The sequence below is a fragment of the Ascaphus truei genome, chromosome 1 (genome assembly GCF_040206685.1).
Source record: "Ascaphus truei isolate aAscTru1 chromosome 1, aAscTru1.hap1, whole genome shotgun sequence".
In the NCBI taxonomy this organism is placed as follows: domain Eukaryota; kingdom Metazoa; phylum Chordata; class Amphibia; order Anura; family Ascaphidae; genus Ascaphus; species Ascaphus truei.
The window spans coordinates 162,270,180-162,295,515 of record NC_134483.1 but is presented as its reverse complement, the minus strand read 5'-3'; the positions used below and the strand labels follow the sequence as shown (position 1 = coordinate 162,295,515).

Sequence of the window (25,336 nt, the reverse complement as noted above, 5' to 3'; positions counted from 1 at the left end):
CGGTGCGGTTATCCTGCTTACACGAATAAGTGTTACATGCCCTGTTTTAAGTGCACTATAGAACAACTTCACCTAAGTTACTGGATGGGATTTTTGACTACTATATATACCCTTTGAGAAGTGACGGCCGCAGCTTTATTTCAAATTGCCCTTTTACATCTAGTATCCTGTGAGTAGGCTGTGTATAGAGCCAAGTTACCAACATTTCTATCCAACACTGCAATACTGTACACCTGCACTTAAATTGTTCCTGTCTTTTCTCCTCATATGCTCCCCCTGGATTGTATGAAAATATCCTCACGCTTTGGAACCAGGGAAGACAGGTCCCACTAGAGGGTTTGAGATGGGAGTCAAGACCTTATATTTTGTATTATTTCCTTTTTATATTTCACTATTTGCATTTAGCACTATTAGATTTTTTCTTAAGTGTTTTATTGAGTTAATCACTTTATTGTTAGTGATCACTTGATGTTGCTTGCGCCTTTATTTTCACCTTCACTTGTTCACATTAGTATTAGCTTGAGCATAACATGCTAGACTGATTAACCACCCTTATGTTAGAATGTGAATTGTGTTATCTGAAGTACGTTTGTATAGTCATTCTTGCTATTTAGAGATGTATTAATTGGTACTTGTAGTAAAAAAAAAACACATCATAAATTCACGCAACCAGAAAAAAATAGTATGTGTTGACACAATTGACCTTAATTGACACAATTTTGGGGGTATTTAACAGAATAGAAGACATGTGGGCCTCCAGAAATGTGATGCACTATTTACTAACAAGTGAAATCCACCCATGAAATAATAAGATAATGTTGTGTAATTGCTCCTTACATATAACATAGAAAACAATCTACATGAGCTGTGCTGATGTTATTCTTGGATGTTTTTTGTTTTGTTTTTTAATTTCTGTAAATATTAGTAAACCGGTAATTAAATGTTAAAAGGAAAGTTGAAACCGTGCTGAATTTGTGGGAAAAAAAACTTTATAAATAACTATAATTACCTAACATTGAACTGTACTTAAGGGCTGGTGGGGACTAAAGCTCTGAGCTTCCAGAACTGTTTTGTGTTCTGTCACTGGCTCCTTGCAGTCTCTTTCCAGATCCCTTTGTCTGGCCCACTTTCCACAAGCCCCTAGCATTGGTCATGCCTGTCCCCTCTAGGCCTCCTCATCTATCCTAACCTCATCCACACCTCCACCACTCCACTCATGCACACTCCTCTCACTCCCCAAACTATACAGACAACAGTTAGGAAACAAAAACAATTCAAGACAGTACCAAACACATTACAGGAAATCTCACACTGACGACAACAATAAAAGTATGTAACAGTGTACCCCTCCCCCCCCCCACAATCGCAGATCAGGGCCATTACTGGGTGTTTGTGGTGCATACCTGCTGGTAACAGGAGGGCCAAGTTGTCCGCGGTAACATTGGGACTTCAGGAACAGGCTTCTGGGGTCTATACCCCACGATATACTTAGCAGTGCAGCGCCTCCATCTGACGTTGGCTCCAGGAATATGGAGACGGTATCCCACGGTAGAATCGTAACTCTCCCCCCAGTTAGATCACACACCAGGCAGGAGGTATATTGCAAAACAGGAACGGGTTTATTACTACTCTTAGTGCAGTAAGGTACAGGTACTCAGCAGTCACCTGCCAGATCACAGTCTCGTATATCAGCTCTCAGGTATCACCAGAGATAGTCCCTGGACCATAACTACGGGCCTAGGGCACCCGCAGCCGTCCTAGCTCTTCCCCACCTCCTTTGAGGAGGCAGAGGTATAGTCACTCTACTCCTCCCCGGAGGGAAGAGCACATGGGAAGGCCCCAATCTCAGGCTCCCAGTCATGACCTGTCTTCCTCATTGGGAAGGAACAACCACTAACTTTAGGGCGGTCCTGCCCTTAATTACAGCCAGAGGGCGGGCATCCCGTTGGCCAAGCCACAACAAGATATGCCACCCCCTGCTGTCACTCAAGCGCAGCACCAAGGATGACGGGGGAAAAACCCCATGATAACTACCGGCAGACCTGTGAATACCAGGGTTTACTGCCAGCCCATTGGGTAGATTTAGTAGCCAGGGGGTACCCCGGCACAAGTATAAATCAAAAGATAATGTAACCCCTTGTAAATACATGCAGATGACACACATACACTGCCCCCTGTCTGCCACATCTCTTGTGTATGCTCAGAATGTGGCTTGTGATGGACAGGGCCTCAGCCAATGACATTGGCCTCTGGAGAGGAGGGCCTTAGAGATAAGTGTCTTAAAGAGGCCCCGGCAGGACACACGAGGGCAGAGCTGCTGTACCTTGAGGTAACTCAGGGCTGACCAAGAGTGATTGGGAGTCAGTCAGTGAGCAGCACGTTTCAACAGATGCTGGGCTAGGTGATTGCAGGTCAACTCCAGGAGTGGACTAAACATGGAGCAGCCATCTGCCACATATCAGAGGGCATGCATAGCAGACAGAGGGGATCCTTAACGACAAAACAAGTAAAAGGTACTGAAGCATTTGGGAAATACAGGCCTGCTATACACTGACTATGAGCTCCAAAGTTGTGCAGGCATCTTTACACAGGCCCTCACACCCAGTGTTGGGTGATCACATGGGTACACACCTGCGCAGCGTCTTATGGGTTGTGGTTATGTCCATATGTATTGTATATGTATTGAATGATAATCCCGTTTGGGGATCATATTGTTTAACCTGTGCGAACGATAATTACTTTATAAATATTCTTATGCTAGAAAGATCACTGTGGTAAGTTTCCCTTTGTCTGACCTATGGCCACATGTTGGACAACTTGTAAGGGAAGAGGACTCAGGGTCCCCCCCCCACCCCTGCCACCACCCCCTTCCCCTCCCCCCACACCCCTTAGCAGCAGGTGTCAGTCTAAGGTAAAAGATAAGGGTTACAATAAGAACAAAAGACCTGCAAACAAATCAACCGAAAACCTATACATCCAAACTCCTAGCCCTGTCTCGCCCCCCACAGCACTAACACGGACTATCTAAAATGCCTGCTTAACATAGTGTGTGTGATGTATATCTCGCAATGTTATGCTAATTCCGCGTCAAAACAAAGTACAATCCACGCCATGTAATAGATGCGATTTATGTTACAGAATAAGAGAAAATTTAATTTTTTATTCTGCGACTTAGTGCCTTGTCAAATCGCACTGTTTGACAAGCACATCATCGCAGCTACTAGAACAGGCCCCTTAGTCTTTTTCTGTGCGGCTTCAAACTGAACTGTTGAAACTCAAGAAGGAATCCTAAAATAGCTTGCAATAATTGATGTTTGCAACCATCCTTTGGGATTGAAGTATTAAGCAGACTACATTAATGAGGTGTATGCAGTCATTTATTTCCTGTTCTATTCTTTAATACCAGCGTCAAATCTGTGACTTGTTTGTAAAGGATATTGCAGTTTCGGTCAAATAAGGTCTATGTTCTCATCATTGTCATGAGACCCAGAAATACATTAACCCCTTTACTGCAAGCCATGCTGGTGGTGAAGGGGGTAACACTAAAGGCAAGCACTTTTGGTATTGCCAGAACTCGATTGGTTTTGTATTTGTTTTATTATGGCTATAACTCAAAGATTGGTGCCCCCCTCCCCCCAGTGGGAGATACACAGCCTATGCTACCTAGAGTGGGGTGCAATACCTATTAGGGTCATGCGATGTAGTGGAGATCAGGACAGACTCCTAGGTTCGTTCTTTTGGTGTTTGTGCCTCCAACCGTAGTGGGTTCCAGAATGTCCAGAAGTCAGCCCCCACTACTGCATACTTCTCCCTCCTGCCCAAGGACTGATACTCAGACAGGAGTGTCATAACAAGGGTCTTTATTCAGTATGGCAGACATCCACTGCAGATCTCCATACAGTGATGCAGTCTTAGAGGTCCCAGACTTCTGGATGGTGAAGGCCCTGATCTGACAGGCCTCTGTGGCTGAATCTGATGTTCCCCCAACAAAAGACTGGGGGTGAGCACGCTCATCCTGCCATAGGAGAGACTCACAGCTCTCTGCTTCCTCTCTCTTCAAGAGCTCAAACAAGACTCAACTAACTTGGTCAGACCCTCCTAGCAGGATCAAGAAGGGGCGGGCTCATGGTCTACTCTATACTTATCCCTGATAGACTTACACAGGCCATGAGTCACCTTACTTCTATCACTCACCAGAGGGGCATAAAAGGGGGCAAGAGCCCAACGATTTAACCTGTTACTGCCTGCAGCTAACATGACTTACATACCAGGGATAACAGTTGAAAGAAAGGCATAATGGTACATACCCTTTAACATAAGCATGAAATCATTAAAACAAGAAAAATAAATAAATTTGGGGACACAAAATATTATATTTAGTTTCCCGTTCCAGTGGGACCAATTGATTAAACAGTGTTACTGGTCACTGACAGGCAGTACAATATACACCGTTCTTTTAAACAACAATCCCCCTTTTATAACATTCTGTATCATGGGGTATTGCTTCCAAGACCTGTAAGGCCTGGTCTCTGGCAACAATGAATTGACTTGTTAAGGAACACAGAATGTAAAAGATTACATTGTATAATGAGGTAACTGGAAGGACAGGCTATCCTTTGGGGTTTACCCCCCTCACACAGCCTTCCTGAGTGGCTGGAGAGGTGGTTACACTGGGCCTGTGTTTCATGCAATCATGGTGCAGACCCTGTGCCCTCCCCTTTTGTATTAGGGAGGATGCACAGCGAGGGGTTGAGTGAACCAACATCTGTGCATACACAAGGCCTCAACATTAACTGCTGGCCAGCACCATCCAAGGGCCTGAAACCCATTCTCCACTATATGCAAAAGCTGTTATACCACCTGCAGTGGCTACATTAAATAAAGACCCAATTAATATACTTCTGGCTAAGTCGCATTCTATTGGACAGAAGTATAGGAGAAAAGAAACGTCATGGTAGGCGCTGTCACCACATGAAAAGAACCTGAGGATCGCCAAAAGCCTGTCCTGTTCCCCACAACATCGCGGAAGGCTCATCTCTCCTGGACCCTCACAGGTAACCAGCCCCACAAGGAAACCTGCAGCCTAGGCAGAATCTCCCAGACGGGAGGGGGGAGGGTGAGGAGAAGCAGTGCTACATATATATAATATATTAAGGGAAACTAGGGGAACCTCAATGTACTACACACCTCTGTCAGTGTTAGACCAAGGTACTGATGCAGCGGCCGTTATTCGAACACGTCACGCGTCATGTACATTGGAATCCTGATTTGAATCCGCGGGATGAATTCCAGCCTCCCCGCACAAAGATGCGAGAGCGGCGAGAGCAGAAAAATGAATTTTAATGTTCTGGTTTTTAAAAACATGTAATTGACACAGTAGCACAGTACTGTACTGTACACATTACAATTCATCCATTTTATTGCAAACCAAGAAACAGAATCCATGAAATTCCAACAAAACATCCGCGATAAGCGCGGGTGCCTGGGGCGATTGGCCGCGTTCATGCTGCGTGGGGAACAGCAGAGAACTCAAAATCGGCGCCGATATGTGTTCGAATAACGGCCGCTGCATCAGTACATATCCCATATATGAATGGAAAACATATCTACTTAAAACCCGTCCGTAGTGGACAAAACGGGCTTCTGTGATTAAATATTATAGTAACTATAAAGCTAGGCGAAACTAAACTGCTTAAACACCTCCGACAGTGTAGCCAGTTCAACCTCCACATATCCATAAAAGTAAATATAGAGAGAAACCAAAGAGTACTTGTACCCAAGGGAACAAACCCTACCGTTCATTTTAATCATCCCAACGTGGAACTTAACTCGGATAACCGAAACCCCCATAATTAGATGAAATGTGTAAAAATAAAGCCCTCATTAAGGCCTACGGGATTCAAGGTGTGCAGATTATAGATCCACCTTGTCTCCCCTTGAAGGTGTGCATATTATAGATCCCTTTTGTCTGAGTCCCCTCTTCTCGGTCCTAAGGGGACATGCTCTATCCCACAGATCCTAAGGACTTTGCTATTGCCCCCCTGAGCCTCCCCTGCATGTCTCGCTACAGGAGTATCCTGCCAATTTCTAATTGATCCCATATGTTCGAGGATCCTCACTTTGAACTGTCTGTGTGTCATGCCTTCATATTGTTTGCCACGCAGACAGATGATCAACTATATAATCCCTGTGCTGACAATTGATGAATTGTCTGATATCATGTATATATCTGCCACAATGGTCTGTGAAAGTTTTGGTTGGTGCCATTTAGGTGAAAGCTTTGCACCTCCCACATGCATAGGAGCCCAATGTTTTATTAGATAGCCAGGTCATTGTGGTTGGTTCTGAATAATAACTCTGCATGAGTTGGTCTAAGTTTTTAGCTCTTCTGCTGACCATTGTCGGATGGCTCTTGAGGACCTGTTTCAGAACTGTATCCTCTGAGGAGGTGCCAATGTCTGCGAAGTATCGCACTGACTTTAGTCCACTGGTTGTTGTAAGGGCTGATAAACCTGAAAATCTTATTACTGTACTATCATAAGTGATGGGTTTACTAGATAGAAGTGGGACTCTGGATGTGGCATTAGCTCACTGATATTTTTTTTCCACCGATCTTCTGATCTGATGTATCCCCGTTCGTAATCTTGTTCTTCATGTCTACAGCTTGGTTCTCATACTCCACCTCATACTAAGGAATCGGCCACAATCTAAGGAATTGGCCTGTTGGTATACTTTGAACCATCTGAAAGCGATGGTGCGACATAAATGCGTCAGGACATAATTTTTAATGTGTGTGAAAAAACAGCTTTACAATGGTAAAATTACAGAGAAAATATAGACATATAATCATTAATATTGATAGGTGATGCAATAGAAAAGCAATGACCTTTAAGTGGAAAAAAAACAGGGTCACCCTCTATACATCAAAAAATAGAAGAATGCTTGTGGGTCAAGCTACCTGTAGGATAGAAGCAACCAGAACAATGTCCGAAAAGGATCCGGTGCTCAGACATAGCAAGCTCTATGTCAGCTGTATAAATAAGTACCATAAAGTCCAGAACCTAACTTCCAGAGAATAAATGTAGTACACATAAAATAAGAATTTATGGGAGGAATAGTGCCCAACGGTATCTAGATAAGATCACCACAAATGAAACAAGATGGAACAATAAACATCTCCCATATTAAGGTTATTATAATTAATCACACATACTTCTGGATGGTATCAATGAGGCGTAACTCACACATTCCAGTGTGCCCATTGTCCATCCTTGAAATCTGTGGAGGTTATTTGGTGTACAGAATCCGCTGTGATAGAAACAAAGATTCAGAGGGGACTCCCATAAAAAAAATATATATATATTTATTGGATCACATTTGACCACAAGGTAAAAAAACGCACCTATGCTTTTCACACACTGTGCTTTATCAAGGTGTAAAAAAGCAATACAAATCTGTTTTTTTTTTTTTTTTTTAATCGGCCACGGGTGTGATGTCACACACCGATGACCCATCGACCTGTCAATTGACTCAGCATAGGCAGTGTCAAACCCCATTGGTTGGAAGTCCTTCAATGTAAAAAACTTTAATCATAATCCCCAACCCGGATGGAGGCATATTATAGGAGGCATATTTTATCCTTTGAGCACTGCAGTGGCACCAGAGTGCCACAGCTCCGCCTGCACTAGATGATGCAAACGGAATAGGGGTCTGCCTTTTCGATTCAGATCGTGTCCAGCACTCACGCAACGTAGTTATTACATCATGGGTCCCCTGCATGTAAGACCTCAAGATGTAATGGCTACTGCCCTCTTTTTTTTAAAACATTTTGAGGAATTATGGACCATATAATTATATTGTGAAATTCTGAGGAACCCCAACCCTCTCTAATAGCGCACCTGCGATCAGATGCATTGCAAGGAACCCCAACCTTGTCTAATAGTGTGTCTGAGATCAGATGCATTGTAAGGAACCCCAACCCTCTCTAATAGCGTTTTTGAGATCAGATGCATTGTAAGGAACCCCAACCCTCTCTAATAGTGTCTGGGATCAGATGCATTGTAAGGAACCCCAACCCTCTCTAATAGCACGTCTGAGATCAGATGCATTGTAAGGAACCCCAACCCTCTCTAATAGTGTCTAAGATCAGATGCATTGTAAGGAACCCCAACCCTCTCTAATACTGTGTCTGAGATCAGATGCATTATACATTCTTCTATATTTGGTACAATTTTCAAATGACCTGAACATTGTATGGAACCCCATTTGGGATGCCCGTTAAACCCAAGGCCTGTTGAAAAACACTGAGCAACGGTATGGGGCATGGATAGGGTTAAAGAGATTACCCTAAGCAACATATAAACCCAGGTGAGTAAGTTTTAGAGCTGAATACTCCTTGTATTAACTCTTCCACATAAGTTATGTTAATAGGGTGGTCCTATATTTATCTACTATATGGTCAAAGCCCAGCTTCGCACTGGTGGCAGTAACCAAAATGACTAATAATACATTGTCTCTCCCACCCATCACTTTCCTTTACTACCTTTTGACGTCCCCAATTCTTTCCGCCTCTCTCATTCTCCAGCATACTTGCTTTCTACTCACTTGTCAACTGACTTCCTCTTTCTGTCTAAACTTTGTAGCTTTCTGACTCTGCACATCTGCCACCAGGCTATGTGCACGATGATGTCACGTGTCAGATACATAGACTACCAGGTACAACACCGACTGGCTGACTTGCCTCTCAGAGAATTTTGAATCACTCATAGAATGTGTTTCAAGTTAAAAAAACAAACAAAAAAAAAAAAACTCACTCCTAGGGCCCCCTTTGTCTGCAAAGTTTCAGGTTTCATGGTCTAGAAGCTATAGCCCAGACAGAAAGACAATCTCTATTTTATTATTATAGATGGTATTCTTTGTGTTACTATTATTTTTTTAAAGTAGGGTTCAAAAAGAAAAAAAAAAACAGATGACAGGCTACAATTTGAAGTGCCCACAATCTAAACAGCAAATAAGGAGATAAAACATTCTCTGCTCATTAATACACAATAGAAAAAGAAATGCTGAGAAGGGTAAAACAGTCATAAACATTCCGAATACAGCAGACTACCAGTGATATTAACAGACAATGGGACATGATACCAAGTTATCTGTCACTGTCAAGAAGTCCTATTTTTGTGTGCAGGCACCTAATTGTTTTTGTCATACAATAGCCCTCTGGATGCACATACTGCTGCTGGAGGCTGATTGTTCTTGGTCTGTTTCTTATCTTAATCAATCTTCTCTTTAATCTCTTTGTGAGCTATAGAAGGTGAAAGACAAGGTGAATGTTATCATGTGCTGCTAAGAATCTGGATTCATCACACTGAATGGATGAATGGAGAGCACCTGTACATTCTACATACACAGTAAGCAAAATATTTCAACTGGAGGTAATTATATATATATATATATATATATATATATATATATATATATATATATATATATATATATATATATATACAGACAAAAAAACAGGCACACTCATAGCGTAAATAAGTATAACAAAATATTTATGGAGTAGATCGTATAAAAAACACACACAAACAAAATGGAATATAAAGCAGTTATGAGTTAAACTCAATCACCAGCCAGAAGCAGGAACCAGGTAACCAGGTGACTCCGGTGACTCCGGTGAGATCGTCCGGTATGGATGGATTGCAGCAACCTCAGCAGTGTACTCCGTGTACCGGAGAAAGCGAGGGACGCCGCCCTAGTCCAAATCCAACGTCACCACAGTGAATCTCGGATCCAAATCTCACGAGACTTGATGACGTCACAGGATACGAATGGTAGCAGTCCCCGCAATAATAGCAAGTAGCCGTCTGGGATCAGTGTATAAAACAAATTAAACAGTCCCGTAGATAGAATAGTGAGTAGTGGGTACTAAAACTGGACAATATCACGTCCGCAAGGCACTCCCTACGCGTTTCAGGGTCCCTGACGAAGTCTTTCGAGATGAAACACGTAGGGAGTGCTTTGCGGACGTGATATTGTCCAGTTTTAGTACCCACTACTCACTATTCTATCTACGGGACTGTCTTTTTATATATCTTCAAGGAAGTGGTGTTCCCTATATTCGGGCTGCAGAGACTCTATTGGATAGCATTTGGAGTTACATTCAGATTTGTATTTGATCTGGACTTTATCATTTTTATTTTTTATTTTATTACACAGTTTAATTTTGATTTATATATATTTTAATATTCATTCTTTATTATATTATATATTTTTTATTTTTGTGTAATAGCCCTGTACAATATAGTTTTTCATCATTGCTTGCTTTGTTTACATATAGTGGGTTTAGGTTGGCGCCATATTGTTTCTTTTGTGTTCGTGTATATATATATATATATATATATGATTATGCCCCTGAGGAAGCCCTAGAGGAGAAACGCGTAGGGCAGACCCTGCAGTCATTGCAGGCATTTCAAACCGAGCAGAGTGAGACGCGCTGCAGAACGGAGTGGAGATAGCGCTGTGACGTCATTGGAGGTCGAAGTCTCGCGAGAATTGGAGCCGGAGCACGTGACGCGGAAGTAAACCAGGCTAGCAGCAGTGCAGTGGACCGGACAGCTTACTCTACGAGTGTGAGAGACTCAATTTAAACTCTCAACTGCTTGAAATTATTTCACACCATGTGAGTGAGATACTGTTTGTTATTTTTTAGATAGTTTTTACAATAAAAGGTTTTATACTATTTTTGTCCCATTGTCCCTCTTCCCCTTCCCCCCCCCCCCCCCCTCCCTGGTGAGCTATATCCCATATTAAGGAGACACGCAGCTGCAGATGAAAAGGTGACCCCTGAAGCAAGCAGCAGTCGTGGAGAGTCTGAGATCCATGCAAACAGCAAAGAAATCCCAGCAGCAGTGTTCCTGAATCCCAGTGGTGGATTAAAGGCTTATATTTGGCTGAATAAGTGTAAGTGTATACCTTACCACCTTAACTCTGAAAGTAACAGACATACTGCCCTATGATATTTTTCTCTTTGTCTCTTTCCTGGCTTATTTGCGCCTAGGTCATTTCTTCTCTACATTATCCATTGCGGCAAGTGTGGAGCCGCAGACCTAATTGGCTGCATTCAAGCAAGAATAGATTGTAAGGTATAACACCTCCTGTTTGACTGATTGGCAAGGGGTAGTCAATATTTTTACTACTACAACCCCACTAAGTGTTTGGAATTTGCGCTGATTGTATTCTGTTTTTTCTATATATATATATATATATATATAAAAAACAAAATGGGGCAGCCGGCACTCCCAATACCATAAATAGTTTGCGGTGCATGTCCTATACCAATAGTAAGAGAAAAGTAATCCACTCCAGCAGGAGCAGACACAAGACAGCACTCAAAGGTAAGTAAGAAAACTTGTATTCAAAAATAAACATAGCACAAACATGACCAACGTTTCGGTCCTCGTGGGACCTTTCTCACCACCCTGAGAAAGGTCCCACGAGGACCGAAACATTGGTCATGTTTGTGCTATGTTTATTTTTGAATACAAGTTTTCTTACTTACCTTTGAGTGCTGTCTTGTGTCTGCTTCTGCTGGAGTGGATTACCCCTCTCTCTCTCTCTGTATATATATATATATATATATATATATATATATATATATATATATATATATATAAAAAAAATCTCCTACGTCATGGCTAAGGTGAGCAAACCAGGTATGTCACTGGCGGTTAGGTAACATGGTATAGCCAATACGAAGGAAATAAGGAGGTATAAAATGCAGATTTAATAGACCCGATAATTAGCCTAGGCAGAAATGATTCCCTAACACAATTTAGAAAACAATATGCTTTATAAATGTTGGTTATTAGAAGGTAAAAACAAATAGCAACAATTAAAGCAACAAAAACACATTTTAATTTTTTTTAATATATATTCTGAAAAAATGGCTCATTCTCAGATATTTACAATTTGCGATTAAAAAAAAATGATCATTAAAGTTATCCAATAGAAAGGCGCAGAACCATGTCCCAACGATTGTGATACTTGCTGAAATAAAGTTGGCCCAATGTATCCTTGTCTAAAACGCAGTATGTAATAAACAGAACTGATTAATGTTTCGTATTAAACTGTTCTGTATTAAATAATAGACAACTTAATAGACAATTATTGTAGGGCATTTTTCCTATTGTTAAGATGAACCACCAACAAAGTGGGACGTATCGGCTAACGTGATTATTAATAGAGGAACATGAAACTGTAAACTAGACCAACTGGGAAGACTGCATTATTGACTTCTATTTCTACTCCAGCTCAATTGTAAAAAAAAATAAAAGTAATTGAGGACATAATTAAAGAACAAGTCTGGCTGGGAGATGTGTCCACAGCAAGCACGGTGGCACTATTTAAAGGAGCAGTCACTCCTAGAACCAAAGTGTACTAATGGAAGTGACCTGTTCAAAGCGTTACATCTAGTGGCAAATGATGCCTTCTCATTGTCCAACACATTAAACTATAGCCCCTATAGCATAAGGGGCTGTAAGAATGGGCCTAATTCCAAACCAATATAAACATGTATGCACTTTGCACAGTAAACAAAAAAATAAGTTCGAGGGAGATTCAGTCTAAGGGTTCATTTTAGATTTGTTTTAGGATGATTACATTTAAGGTAACTAATTCTATTCGGTTGGTTATTTTTTGTGAACTAAGTGGAACTGGGAATTTAAATGGCACATTAATTTAACCCTTTGAGTGCCAGGAGGGTTATGGTGCCCGATTGCCACGGCCTGTCCGGCCCTGTGACCGCGACGGCCATTTTGAAGGAAACTGAAGTGGAGGGACGTTTCCTCACTTATTAGATCACGTCCTGCACTCCATAGGAATCGCAGGATGCAAGCGAACCTGGAAAAAAAACCCAAGCACTTTGAGGGTGACGTCGTCATTAGGTCATGGGGCCCCCGGGGTGTCAGTCACCATGACGTAGTGACTATGTCCTGGGCACTCAAAGGGTTAAAGAGCGGCATATAAAGTAAAGTCATCGTTTTCTTTCCATTTTTGAGGAAACATTCTTTATGTATTTGTTTATAAAGATCCCAATGCCAGTAACAGGCAAATCTCAGCTTTGGATGAGCACCTCTCACTTTGCTCTCTTGCCGAGTAGCTAGAAGTCACTGGCTGCTAACGGAAGGCCCTCTGCCTTGCTATGTAGGCAAAAGGGTGAAAATTGTACGGCATTTTACCAATTCAAGCGCACAGGAAATTGACTGTCATTTAATGAACTCCTTCCAGTGCTGGATCTCCTACAACACACTCTGGAACCGATTATGTTTTGGAAGCCATTTTTATTAAAGGTGCAGACGCAGGTAGAGTCAAAATGAACTCATGGCAGTCATGTTTAATGACTTAGGTCTTAGTGGCTAATGCCCCTTTTCAAAGTAAAAAATAATTGTTAAAAAAACGTAACGTAATTAGAAGGATTAAATAATACATTTAGTGAAACATTTACTTGTGTGTTGTATAAAATAAATGTTTTATAAGTCCTTTAAAACGGTTATCTTATAAGACGCCTACTGTGCTCCGCCTTTAGATGCATGGCTAATAAATCATGATGGTATTATAATTAATTTCTAAATCCCCAACACATGGAATAAAAAGCACTTCTAAACGAAGGCGAGTGACAACGTGGCTGGAGATAAAAGGTTTTCCAACAGCCTTACTGCAAATGAGATTAGGTACAGCCAGAGCAGAAGTCCTTCAGAGCATTTAGCTAAAATGAATACATTAAACATACTGTACTAATATTTAAAGTATACTGTATTTACAGTTGTCTGATTTATATTTTGAAAATAGGCGCAAATTGCCTGCTTATCATTAAACATTCCTATTGGTTCCCTTTGTTCCCGTTCCTTTAGATGTTCCTGATCTGAAAGAACACTTGTATGTGACGCACTAAGACAGCTTTGCATAAAAGGGGCAATCCCTTAGACACAAAATTAACTAATTCCAGTGAAATATTTACAAGGGTTGGGGGTGGGGGGTCTAATCAGGGTAATTTATAGCCTTTTTACATTTAAAATGTGACACCTGTATTTTTTTAAAGTTACTTGGGAGAGGTTTGAATTCCTCAGGCTGCTTCCATTTGTGGAAGTGTTCATACAGCCAGTCTCCACTCGCCCCCCCCCCCCCCCCCCTTATCTGTATTGGCTCTCTAAGGACAGGGTGAGATAATGGTAAAGAAAACATTTGATTGACAAACACTTCCCCATTCAGAGGCCCCTAACAAATTCAGCTGGCAGACTACACACTGTATGTTGGATTGCACCTTTAAAGCTGCAGTTCAGTCTTTTTTTTTTTTTACATTTATTTTTTTACTTCAATAGTTTCATGTGTGCAATCTCTAATTACCTAAAGAACTGTATAGCTGCAGGTCAATTCGTTCTCCATGTATTGATAGGTCGAAATTTGGTGACATATTAAAAGCTGGGATTTGTTTATAATCTGCTTGTCTGTCAGTGGAAGCTCATGAATATTCATGAGCATTCCTGCACTGACATGTGCTAGAGGGAGGGCAGGGCTGACAAAGGGGTGTGCCAGGGCTTGTGACAGGACATGAAGGGGCAGTGCCTTAGCAAATGGCTGTTAAAATAGAATACAAGAAAATTTGTCTTTCAAAGTTGTTTTTTTAAAAACAGAAAATGCTAAAAGTATTTTTTCTTACTACAGAACTGATTTATTAAAAAAAAACACACATGCAGAATATTGACTGAACTGCAGCTTTAAGTAATACCAACACAGGTAAAACACATTTGCAAGCAGAAACACTTTCTGTCACCATCAATTAAGTGAAATCAGGTGTGACCGTCAATGTTTATTCCATTACAGACACAGGTAAGAGCAAAAGTGTAAGCATAAATATCCTCACATGTAGATAAAGTCATTTAACAGGATACATTTGTTTTAATTGTGGTTTTCATTATGCAGGCCTACTTTAATTAACCTAATGCCCATCAAACAGATGCCAGTAAATACATTCGATTTTTCACTTGCAATCGAAGAGCACCCATTAAGCAAATTAAGAGGGCGAAAAACAGGTATGAAGTACGATTTGTTTTTCATGCATTGAAAAAGAAAAAAAATTGGGTGAAAATATTTGTTATACTTTTTGTTTTTTAAATTTGATGAAAGCAGTGACACATGCACATGTTAACATCAACCCAATCATAAAGACATGCTTCATTCAGCTAGAGAAGATATGAGAAATCTCATAGCAGTTCCAACATAAAAGGCTGTAGAGATTGACTGCATTTAAATCTTTTTACATGCACCCTCATTCTTTATACATTCAGCATTTCCCTGCTGGTTATTTATTTTTATTTTTTTAAGAAAAAACCCTGGAAAGCCGATATCAAAATTCAAAGAGTACACAGAATAGTATTTTATTGCAAAAGTGGCGATCCATGAGACTACTTTGTGATCGCGAAAGCTAAAAATGAGTGTCACTATTGGAACGCCAAATCAGTGTATGGGAAAGTTATCCACCTTTTCTATAATGTCTCCTTAAATTAACTTGTCTCCCTCCTCTCCATTTCTTTTCGGCATTTTGATTTGCTGATGAATCAATCACTGACTGGTTGATATCAACCGGTCTGATCAGGTGATAAATCAAGCACTCTGGTGACGCGCATCACACAGTGTAAGTGATTGATGAATGGTAATTATGCTGGCCAACATTTGAAAACTCCTCAGGGAGATTTGTTAGGAACACGCAGAGGATGCCTTCATCTTCCAGTGGGTTGAGGAAATTGGTTTGGGGGGGGGGGACGGATGGAAGAGAAAAGCATGTGAAAATGATACATATTACTGAGAACAATGTGTGAGTTAGCCAATATGATGGCAATATTGAATCATAATATGACAACATATAGAGATCACTTGATGAAACCAGACTGACTGGCCTGCTAGGTGCCTGGGGAAATCATCGGGGGCACTCAAGGTCCGGACTGGCAATATCTATGACTGGGGACTCCCAAATTCTTAGATAGTCTTCAAAGAGTCATTCTGCACTTTGTCCATCATTGTGTTTTAGTTGACTTGCTGTGTCTATCAATATATGTATATACTGATGTAGCAGATGTTACCGCTCCGGTAAACGTTACTTGACAGTAGTGCTATTGACACCAATGGTTAAGAAGATTACACCCCCCCATAACAGGGGGTTTAGCATATGTAAGTGTGTACACATACATATCAGTATGTATTTAGGAGTGCAGAATGTACGAGTATATGTATTAATGGTCATTCTAGAAAGAGAACATCTCGGATGGTGAAAAACATTTGTATTGTGCATCCCAATGTTAAACCAATAATACACTGACAAGTGAGTGCCTTTAGTTCTGCTCTGTTCACCTGGTCACCCTTTACCTGTAGATCCTCTGCCTCATCTTTCCTTTTTTACAGTTAGCCATCAGAAACCCATTCTAATCGGCTGCTAATCATTCTGATTGATAGCATTCGGATTTGCTGATGAATCAGACAATTTGAATAGCTCTTCCTTTCATTCTCTGTAAATATATACTGTATTATAAATCTATGTCTAGTAGTTCCCTATTCACAAGACAGGTACATTACAATACTTTGTTTCCGAGACTAGCACCTTGGTTGTGAAACAATCACTTCTCATCAAAACTGTCAGGATTCTGTAGGGCATGTAATTTCATAAATAAAATGATAAAGGCACACTTGCCTTATGTACAAGTGCAGTCCCTCCTAACACTGTTTAATCTCCATCGTGGATTAAAAAATATATATATATTTTCAACTTTAAGCTTTGCTAAATAGTTCATCATTGTTACTTTGTAATGGGAGAAGCTACAATACTCAAGTGTTTACATTAGAGGGATGTGCTAGAAAAAAAAAAACTTCTTGTCATTCTAAGTCCTCGTCCTCAGTGATCACGACCGCGGCGTGAACAAAGAGATGGCCCTCTATGGGGCCGGCCACAGTCCACACACATGCACAAAGCGCGATGGCGCAAGCACATTTTGAAAAGGCTAGAAATGTGTCTTGTGGTGATGGCCACCAGCCACGTGACGTCGTGGCTGCACCCCCGCCTCCCCGAGTGATCTGAAGTCCTCAGATCGCTCGGGTGAAAGTCACGAGTGCCGCCAGGCGCACCGTCGCTCGCGTGCACACTGGAGCCGTAGCCTAAACTGTACAAAACAATGCAAGTAAATAAGTCCTACCTCCAGCAAGTCACAACAAACAAACAAACCCCAAATACTTTCTCATGTACTCAAAATCATGATTCTGTCTTTCCTAACTGTGAAGGAATAATGCCTACACGTGTTCTGCTGAGGGACATTAAAGAAAATTGTTTAACGCTTTGTTGTTTACATTTTTAAACGTATTAAAACATTGAGGTGTGTATGGTTACACGTTAAGGACTAGCTACTGTATTATAATTGTAGTGATCAAGCCCAGTGTACTTCTATTAATCCTCCTGACCCGACACTTTTAAGTACTTATTCTGCTATTGAGCTTGTTAACTGCATCATGTTGAAGGAAAGGCAAGACCCAGAACATGTTGGTAAAGGAATTTTATTTATAAATATAAAACACAGTTAGCTCCATACTCAACAAAAATAGAAATCACTTCGGCTTCACCTAACAGAATTATTCGAAACGCACAGAAGAAGCATCCACTCTCGCTAGGGAGAATTTAATTTTTCTATTAAGGCCTCAATTGCTTTTGTGTTGGTGGAGCTTTTCATTTTGGATACAAAGCCCTTGAGTCCATTTTTTACTTGAACAGCAAGTTCTTCATCCGAGCTCTGGAGAAGGCTAAAAGAAAAACAAAAAGAATAAGCAAATAAAGCCCACACACATTTCCTCAAAGTCAACTGATCATAATGTACCCCTTTGCAGCCAGAAAGAGCCTGCAACGCATTGCCAGGTTCCTATGGCACAAAGTTACACTAGTACGAGTGACACATTTTACGGCTCATTCGACCTTGGGTATAAATATATTTGATAACCTTTTTGAATCTTTCATATATGTGCAGTTACTGTATAACATAACGGTTGTTGTTTATTATACGTCTAGCCCAGCAAATACTTTTTCCTGGGCAACTCAAATAACAGTAAAACAAATTACAGGACTACCCGCAGTTCACAAATAGTCACCATTAGAGTGGTTATGAATTTAAAACCCGCAAAAAAAGGATATGTATGTCACTCTGCAAATCGAAGCAGGAGTGCTTCATGAGCAATCACAAATGTAACAACTGATCTACGCCAAAAGAAGTACAAATAACAATTATTCCCAAACAATGAGTACTAGAATAAGGAGCTGCAAATGCTTGTAAAGGCTGACTCACAGCACAAAGGCATCATGCTCAAGTGGAGAGGTGTATCACCACTCAAGCTACTGGCCTCCCTAATTGCTGCGTCTCAGCCAGATACACTTCTACTAAAGGTTCAGCCATACAATCATACAACTCAGCCTGCTTTTACTTAGCAAGGATTATAGGGGGAGAGACGTAAATGGTGCAGTCCAAGAGAGTAGGGAATTAATATCGAAAAGTTAAGAGCATAGAAGCAATATAAATATAATAATACTCGCATAAACAGCTTCCTGGCACAAAGAGAATGTGAGACACCAATCCACAAACATCACATACTGTACTACAAACGGAATCCTACTGATATGTTTAAAAGAGAAGCAGAAGATTTCGTATAGAACACACATTGTCATACATTTTAATAAACCTTGAAATTAATTACACATTGATGTTTATGGGGCATCAGATTCTCAGGCAATGCAGTGTATTCTTCCATTTCCCACAGAAGGGCTCTGAAAACCCAAATAATTAAATTCTGCTACAATGCTCACCAAAGGACATTATAAAGGAAGCAGGTGGAGAAAAGTAACGCTAAAGGACTAAGAAACTTTACACTATCACATGACGAGTGATACCTTAATAAAGCTCAATGTGGTTATTTTCTCCAGCATTCCAGAAGCCTGAATATAAGACTATGCAACAAAAATATTATACACAGTAAGTCTACCAGCCACAGATATGGTCAGCATAAGTCACTATTTAAACATGGCACTAGTCCATATAACAGATGTTGCGATATATTGTGATATGCTGGAGAAGCATTAATATTGAATCCTATAGAGAATTGTGTGTATGGAGGCGTATAGCTTGGGTCACATGTATATAGAACCAGAAAAATACATACATAAATTTGGGCTAATGCCGTCCAGTCTGTTCTTGGAAAGGTGATCTCCAATGCAAATACAATTATTCATACACCAAACTCAAGAAGGGCTTCCCACAATTCAATACTATGATTGCTATGAAATAAAAAAAGTAATCCCTCTCCCTTATCTATTCCTAAATGACTCAACATACATATACAAACAATACCAAAATATGCTGTGTGGGTCACTAAGTAACAGTATCTTCCTTACCAGCAGAGGACAATGGCCCCTCTGTTAACTTGTGCCCAGGTGCTGAGATTTTCCATGTCTACATGTTCCAACAGTGTTCTAGCAAAGCAGCCTGCATTGAAGACAGACAAAAAGAAATTAAACCATTACAATTATGTTTCTTTAAATGTAGTTCAGGCCTAATCGCTTGGAGGAAAGAAAGAAAGATTTTAAACATATCCAAAGACATGATTGCACTAGTTTCTGCAACTGTAACAAATCAATCTACGTTAAAAAAAGGGTCCACACAAGGGTTATGCGTAATAAACTCGAGCTTACGTGTAAATAAGACCTTTTAGGTTCTTCAGGGCCAAAGGGCAGATCTATGAAGAATGTTTGTGCACTAAAAGAACTATTCCTGCACTAAAAGAACTATTCCTATAGAAAATTGTAGTTAGAAGCCAAGTGGATACATGCCGCTACAAATACACATTAAGTCGTTCAGATAAGTATAGGGATGTCTAAAAGCTTAGAGATTATAGGTTAAAGCTGCAGTTCAAGCTGCCATTTAAAAAAATATATATTTTTTTTCCCATGCAATATGCGCATCAATACAATACTGCACACTGACAAGTGATTAGCTAAGCTGCAGATCGATCCGTTCTCCTATAATCAATCGCTTGCTCTGGTTATTTAATTCAGTTCTTGCACAGCATTTTGGGCAATGTAGTTCCTGGAATATGATTCACTGGTAGTTACTAGATACAATTGGTGCACTGCTAGAGAGCGGGTGGGGCTCAAGACCCTATCAGAAGGGGAAGGGGCTGTCACTTTGGAAATGCTTCCTACATTAGAAACATTAAAAAATGCATTTAAAACTTTTTGTTTTTTTGTTTTTTTTAGATTTTAGTTGCTACAAGTATTTTCTCATAGCGCAGAACCGATTAATTAAAAAAAAAAAAAACATGTAGGATATTGCTTGAACTGCTGCGGCTTTAACACCCTCTGTATTGCACTGTGAACCCTGGCACTGAAAGAGTTAATTATTACATATAACCGTGGCATGTTAACTTCTATTACTGCTGTTTTTGTGACCAGAGACTGTGCCAGTAAAGTGGTCAGAGACTGCTAGTGGGTAAGCATGCTGACTTCTTTAGCCAGCGGATAAGGTCGCCATGGTACACAGGGTACATGGTACACAGGGTACATGGTACACAGGGTAAGGGTGGGCAGATATTTTAGTCGCGCAGCAGAATGTGCGGTTGATGTTGTACACAGTATTTTCCCAAACAGTTTACAACAAAGAAGAATAAAAAGGGAAACAAAGCGATTACATTTTTCAATGTAATGGGGCTTCTCATAAATATAACAAGGGAATAGAAAGCAAGTGGTATCTTTCTTTAATGGCTTATGTAGGATAATAAAATGTAAAATAATATTTCAAAAATAGAAGTTTCGTGAAATGACACATTCTCAGGAATAAAGCACCACTATAGATTATTAGTGGAGGTTGTGTGATCAGTTGGCCAACACCACAATTTAGTACTAGAACACTCTGAAGCCTCAAAATCTTAAAAAACGGCAAAATGTAAAATCTCAACTTCTTCAACATGCATCATCTTACCTTCTTTACCATTTTCTTTCATGTCTTTATCTTGCTTTATTAACCATTTCAGCACCAGGTGACCGGCAGGGTGTTCTGCAATGTGAAGCTTTAAAGAACCAGAGAGAAACATCAGTATCAGCCCCATATGTGTTTTATTTCTAGTTAAGTGCTCCAAATAGACCTTCAGTATATTATAATAAAAAACAAACAAAAAAAAAACAATAAAAACCTTCACTCATCTCTCAGTAACTGCAGATCTGCAAACTTTTAATTCAAAATATTAATGTATTATGGCTCCTATCACCAGAAACCCTTGTGCTAAGGTATTGACCAGTTGATGAGCTTTAAAAGTATAGTATTTTGGTTGTGATCATGTTAAAGGGCTCTCCCGTTTTTTTGATGTTCTCACCTATAGATCTATGATTACTTTAGGCGGTCTACCACTTTTGAAATGTATGTCTACTGGGACACACTACAAAGGTCATCTGAGAAAAAAAGGAAATGCTTGGCATAGTATCCCTCATCTGAGCAAAGACCGAGGGCTCCCCCTGTTCGTTATTACATATGAGAGGGAGACAGAATATGTTACCTCTCCATCCTTGCCACCTGGCACAAGCTCCTCTGCTGCCATACTGGCTATGGAAGACATTATAGGCTGCGTGTCCCCTAGTGTGCACAGCAGAATGTTTGTCACTATGACGCACATGGCATTGCGCAACACCAATTCTTGTATGTGTTCTTCAAGATGCTTTAACAAGGGCTGGGAAACGGATTCCAGAAGTTCACGGTGCCGGACCCCTGCATCTTTTTTGCTGAAGGGAAACAATTCAAAATATTTCTTGAGCAAATTAAGATTTTTCAACAACACCATTAAAGGAAAAGACAAGCCACCTATAATTTTATTTTTTTAATTGGCCTGTATCTTCTACTGCCCTCTGGCTTGTTGGCTTTGACACAGCACCCGCTAAATAATATTAACTATACATTATGTGGTGCTTTAGTGGCAATGAAACATTCAACAACAGGAGCAGCTGCAGATGAGCAGTGTATTTTAACAAAAGAATATCCGACAAATAAACTGCTCAGTTACTACAGGGCTGAAAGAGTTATGGTGCTATTAGCTATAGCTATTAAAGCTATTAGCTTTAGCTTTAGGCTGAGGCACAGCTAAATGTGAAAACCATAATGCATACTTCTGTGAAAAAAAGAAATGTATTGTTTACCTGTGTGTATTGCCATCCCCCTGCTTAAGCACATCAATGATTTCAGGCAGGAAATGGGCAGGATTTCTCCAGCTCAGCAAATACAACAGCACCTTCCTTCCATATTTGTCATCCATAAGATTGGGCAGGGAGCTGATAAGTTCCTGCATGAAATAATCACAATGGAAAACCACCAGTGAATCTTTGGCACACTTTACTGCGACATGCATTACCTCCACTAAACTGGAGGCTAAACTTTGCAACACAGGTAATGGAATGTCAAATTCCAGTGCAGCTTTGGCTGTTTTGACACAGCGGTAAATTGACTTTTAGGCTGGTGTTGGCGAAGCAAAAAAACAAAATCAATAGTTTCAATTTATCATTTGAACATTATGATTAAATATAAATCTGGACTGCGGTTGAGGGCACTGCTGAAATGTTCATGGATTAATGTCTCCTACACACATCATCCTCACGCCTTTGTGGAAAACCAAACCGATACAGTAAGTTTTTTTTTTTAATTTTTATTATTATTACTGTATTTATAGATATAGGCAATCAAGTGAAATAGCCTAACTAAGCACTAAACATTTTTGCTCTTTTACTATTTGCGTTGTAATTTACAGGTGTAATCCCACAATGGACCAAAGAGAACTAATGACAGAGTTATAGTTAGTTGGTTAAATCTTGGTGATAGATGCTTTCATGTAACAAAAAACACACATTTCAAATTAATTTTTGAAAGTTGTCTTGAATTTGTATTAAACATTGTAAATTAAGTCTTGGGTGTTGTTTTAGTTCCTTTATCTTTGACATTTGTATATTATACTGCATTTTAAAGTAGCTGTCCCTATTCTTTCTCTCTCTAGTTAGCCAGTGTTTGGGTGGGGATGCAAAATGTGATTCCAGTATTACAGGGGGGAGAAACAAATAACCCCCCCTTCGTCAATGACCCTGCCGTAACTTTCAAATTTATTTAACTTTAAAAATTGTAAAAGATACAAGCCATTTTGCTTTGGTCTTATGTGGGACAAGACTGATAATGTGCTCGCTAAGGCCCCTATTCCATATCCAATGAAGCCTCTGAAACCCATTCACGTGTACGGGGCTCCATGACATGGAAATGGTTTCACAGCTACTCATTAGGGGCTAAAATTTAGTTTCTGAACACCATTCTCTGATCTGCTACTGATCGAATGGACATACCATACATCAGGCCTGCACAACTCATAAAGCGAGAAGGGCCAAACTGCTCCAAGGAAAAAAAAAATTGGGCCGCACGGGTAAAATCATCATCATCATCAACCTCATGTCTCCCCCAGCACCCCTCATCATCATCCTCATATCTCCCCCAGAATCCCTCATTATCAACCTCTGCGATACTCCCCATCTCTCCCTCACCCACACACATAATACCCCCTGCACACCTCACATCATTCTCTCCCCCTGCACCACACATCATTCTCCCCCCCTGCACCTCACATCATTCTCCCCCCCTGCATCTTCAATGCCCCCCCTGCACCTCCAATGACCCCCCCCCTGCACCTCCAATGACCCTCCCCTGCACCTCCAATGACCCTCCCCTGCACCTCCAATGACCCTCCCCTGCACCTCCAATGACCCTCCCCTGCACCTCCAATGACCCTCCCCTGCACCTCACCTTCCCTGCACCTCACATCACCTTCCCTGCACATCACGCCCCTTCACCTCACCCCCCCCCCCCGCCTTCACCTCACCCCCCCCCCCGCCTTCACCTCACCCCCCCCGCCTTCACCTCACCCCCCCCGCCTTCACCTCACCCCCCCGCCTTCACCCCCTGCACCTCACATCACCTTCCCTGCACATCACTCCCTGCACCTCTTCCACCTGCACCTCACCCCCCTGCACCTCACACCACATCACCCCCCTGCACATATCCCCCTGCACCTCACATCACCCCCTGCACCTTCTCACCTCACATCACCCCCTGCACCTCCTCACCGCACATCAGCCCCTGCACGTCCCCTCACCTCAGATCACGGCGGGACTGCGCGCGCTCGCAAGCAGCAGGCACCGGAAGTGCCGCACTGCAAGAGCGTGCAGTCTTGAGAGCGGGCTGGGGGGAGGAGGGGAGAACGGGCTCGGCTCGCAAGGGGAGGGAGAGCGGACTCAGGAGGAGGGGGGGAAAGCAGCAGCAGCAGCCGCGGGCCGCACAGTGAGTGCCGGCGGCCCGCGGGCCGCGTGTTGTGCAGGCCTGCCATACATGATATTATACAATGTTATTTTTGTAATAGACTTCAACAGCATCTACAGATTTAGAAAGACCTGTGGTCGGTGGTACAGTGGCACAGAAAGCAAAAATCCACGCGCTGGAGACCACATTTGCTGCGGTTGTGCTGGAGGGGTCCATGCTTCTGGATCGGACCCCCCACAGCAATAATCTTCCGGCGCCGGGGCAGCTGTGGTCACGCAGTTTGCCCCCGGTGCAGGAGGCAACAAGTCTTGCTATCTTGCTACATGTGTATCTAATAAAATGTGAAGCTAGTCACTAGAAAAAACACTTAATCGGGGGGGACACCTAAGAACATTACTGCAATAGGTATTTGTGATATAGCTTTATAATTGTGTCAGTCTCCTGACTGATTGTTTCAAGCCATAAGCTAACACCCGTTGGACAAAGGACGACCTCAAAGCCACTGAACACAGAGTAATCCACTGAGATTTCTTTGAGTCTAATCTTTTCACTGAGATGGTGAACATAACTGATGAAAGAGTACTGGGGGGAGAAATAGGCATGAAATAACTGAGGGCAAAGTAAAAAAAAAAATCAGCAGTGTCAGAATTTACAATAGTAACCATTTTTACAAATTTTAACAAGTACTGTATATATTTTAGATAAAACCATGTAAAAATATTAACTACTGAATACTTCACAATGTAGCATGGAATAGGTAAGATAAAGGAAATGCACGTTTCTTGTAGAAACAAGAGTAAAGTGAACGGCTTCTTTAGACTGCTTTTTCAGAAGTAGGTTGCCAAATATCCTGCAGGCAAAGTGGCCTCCTTTTTTTTATAGTATTAATCTCTTTTGCTACCATCTGGTCATTCCTGTAACTG

General features: G+C 41.2%; 1 protein-coding gene across 5 annotated transcripts in view; it reads right to left on the bottom strand.

The window, feature by feature from the left end:
* Positions 1-17,579: 17,579 nt before the first annotated feature.
* The window catches only part of PUM3 (pumilio RNA binding family member 3), a 42,127-nt gene continuing 34,370 nt past the window's right edge, over positions 17,580-25,336 (bottom strand). For all 5 annotated transcript variants that reach the window (XM_075597131.1, XM_075597124.1, XM_075597150.1 and 2 more), the window contains exons 14-18: positions 22,262-22,404; positions 21,628-21,850; positions 21,057-21,144; positions 19,475-19,565; positions 17,580-17,838 (exon numbers count right to left, since the gene is read on the bottom strand). In XM_075597131.1, the coding sequence (XP_075453246.1) occupies positions 17,706-17,838; positions 19,475-19,565; positions 21,057-21,144; positions 21,628-21,850; positions 22,262-22,404 (678 nt within the window). In that variant the 3' untranslated portion in view covers positions 17,580-17,705. The remainder of the gene's footprint in view (positions 17,839-19,474; positions 19,566-21,056; positions 21,145-21,627; positions 21,851-22,261; positions 22,405-25,336) is intronic.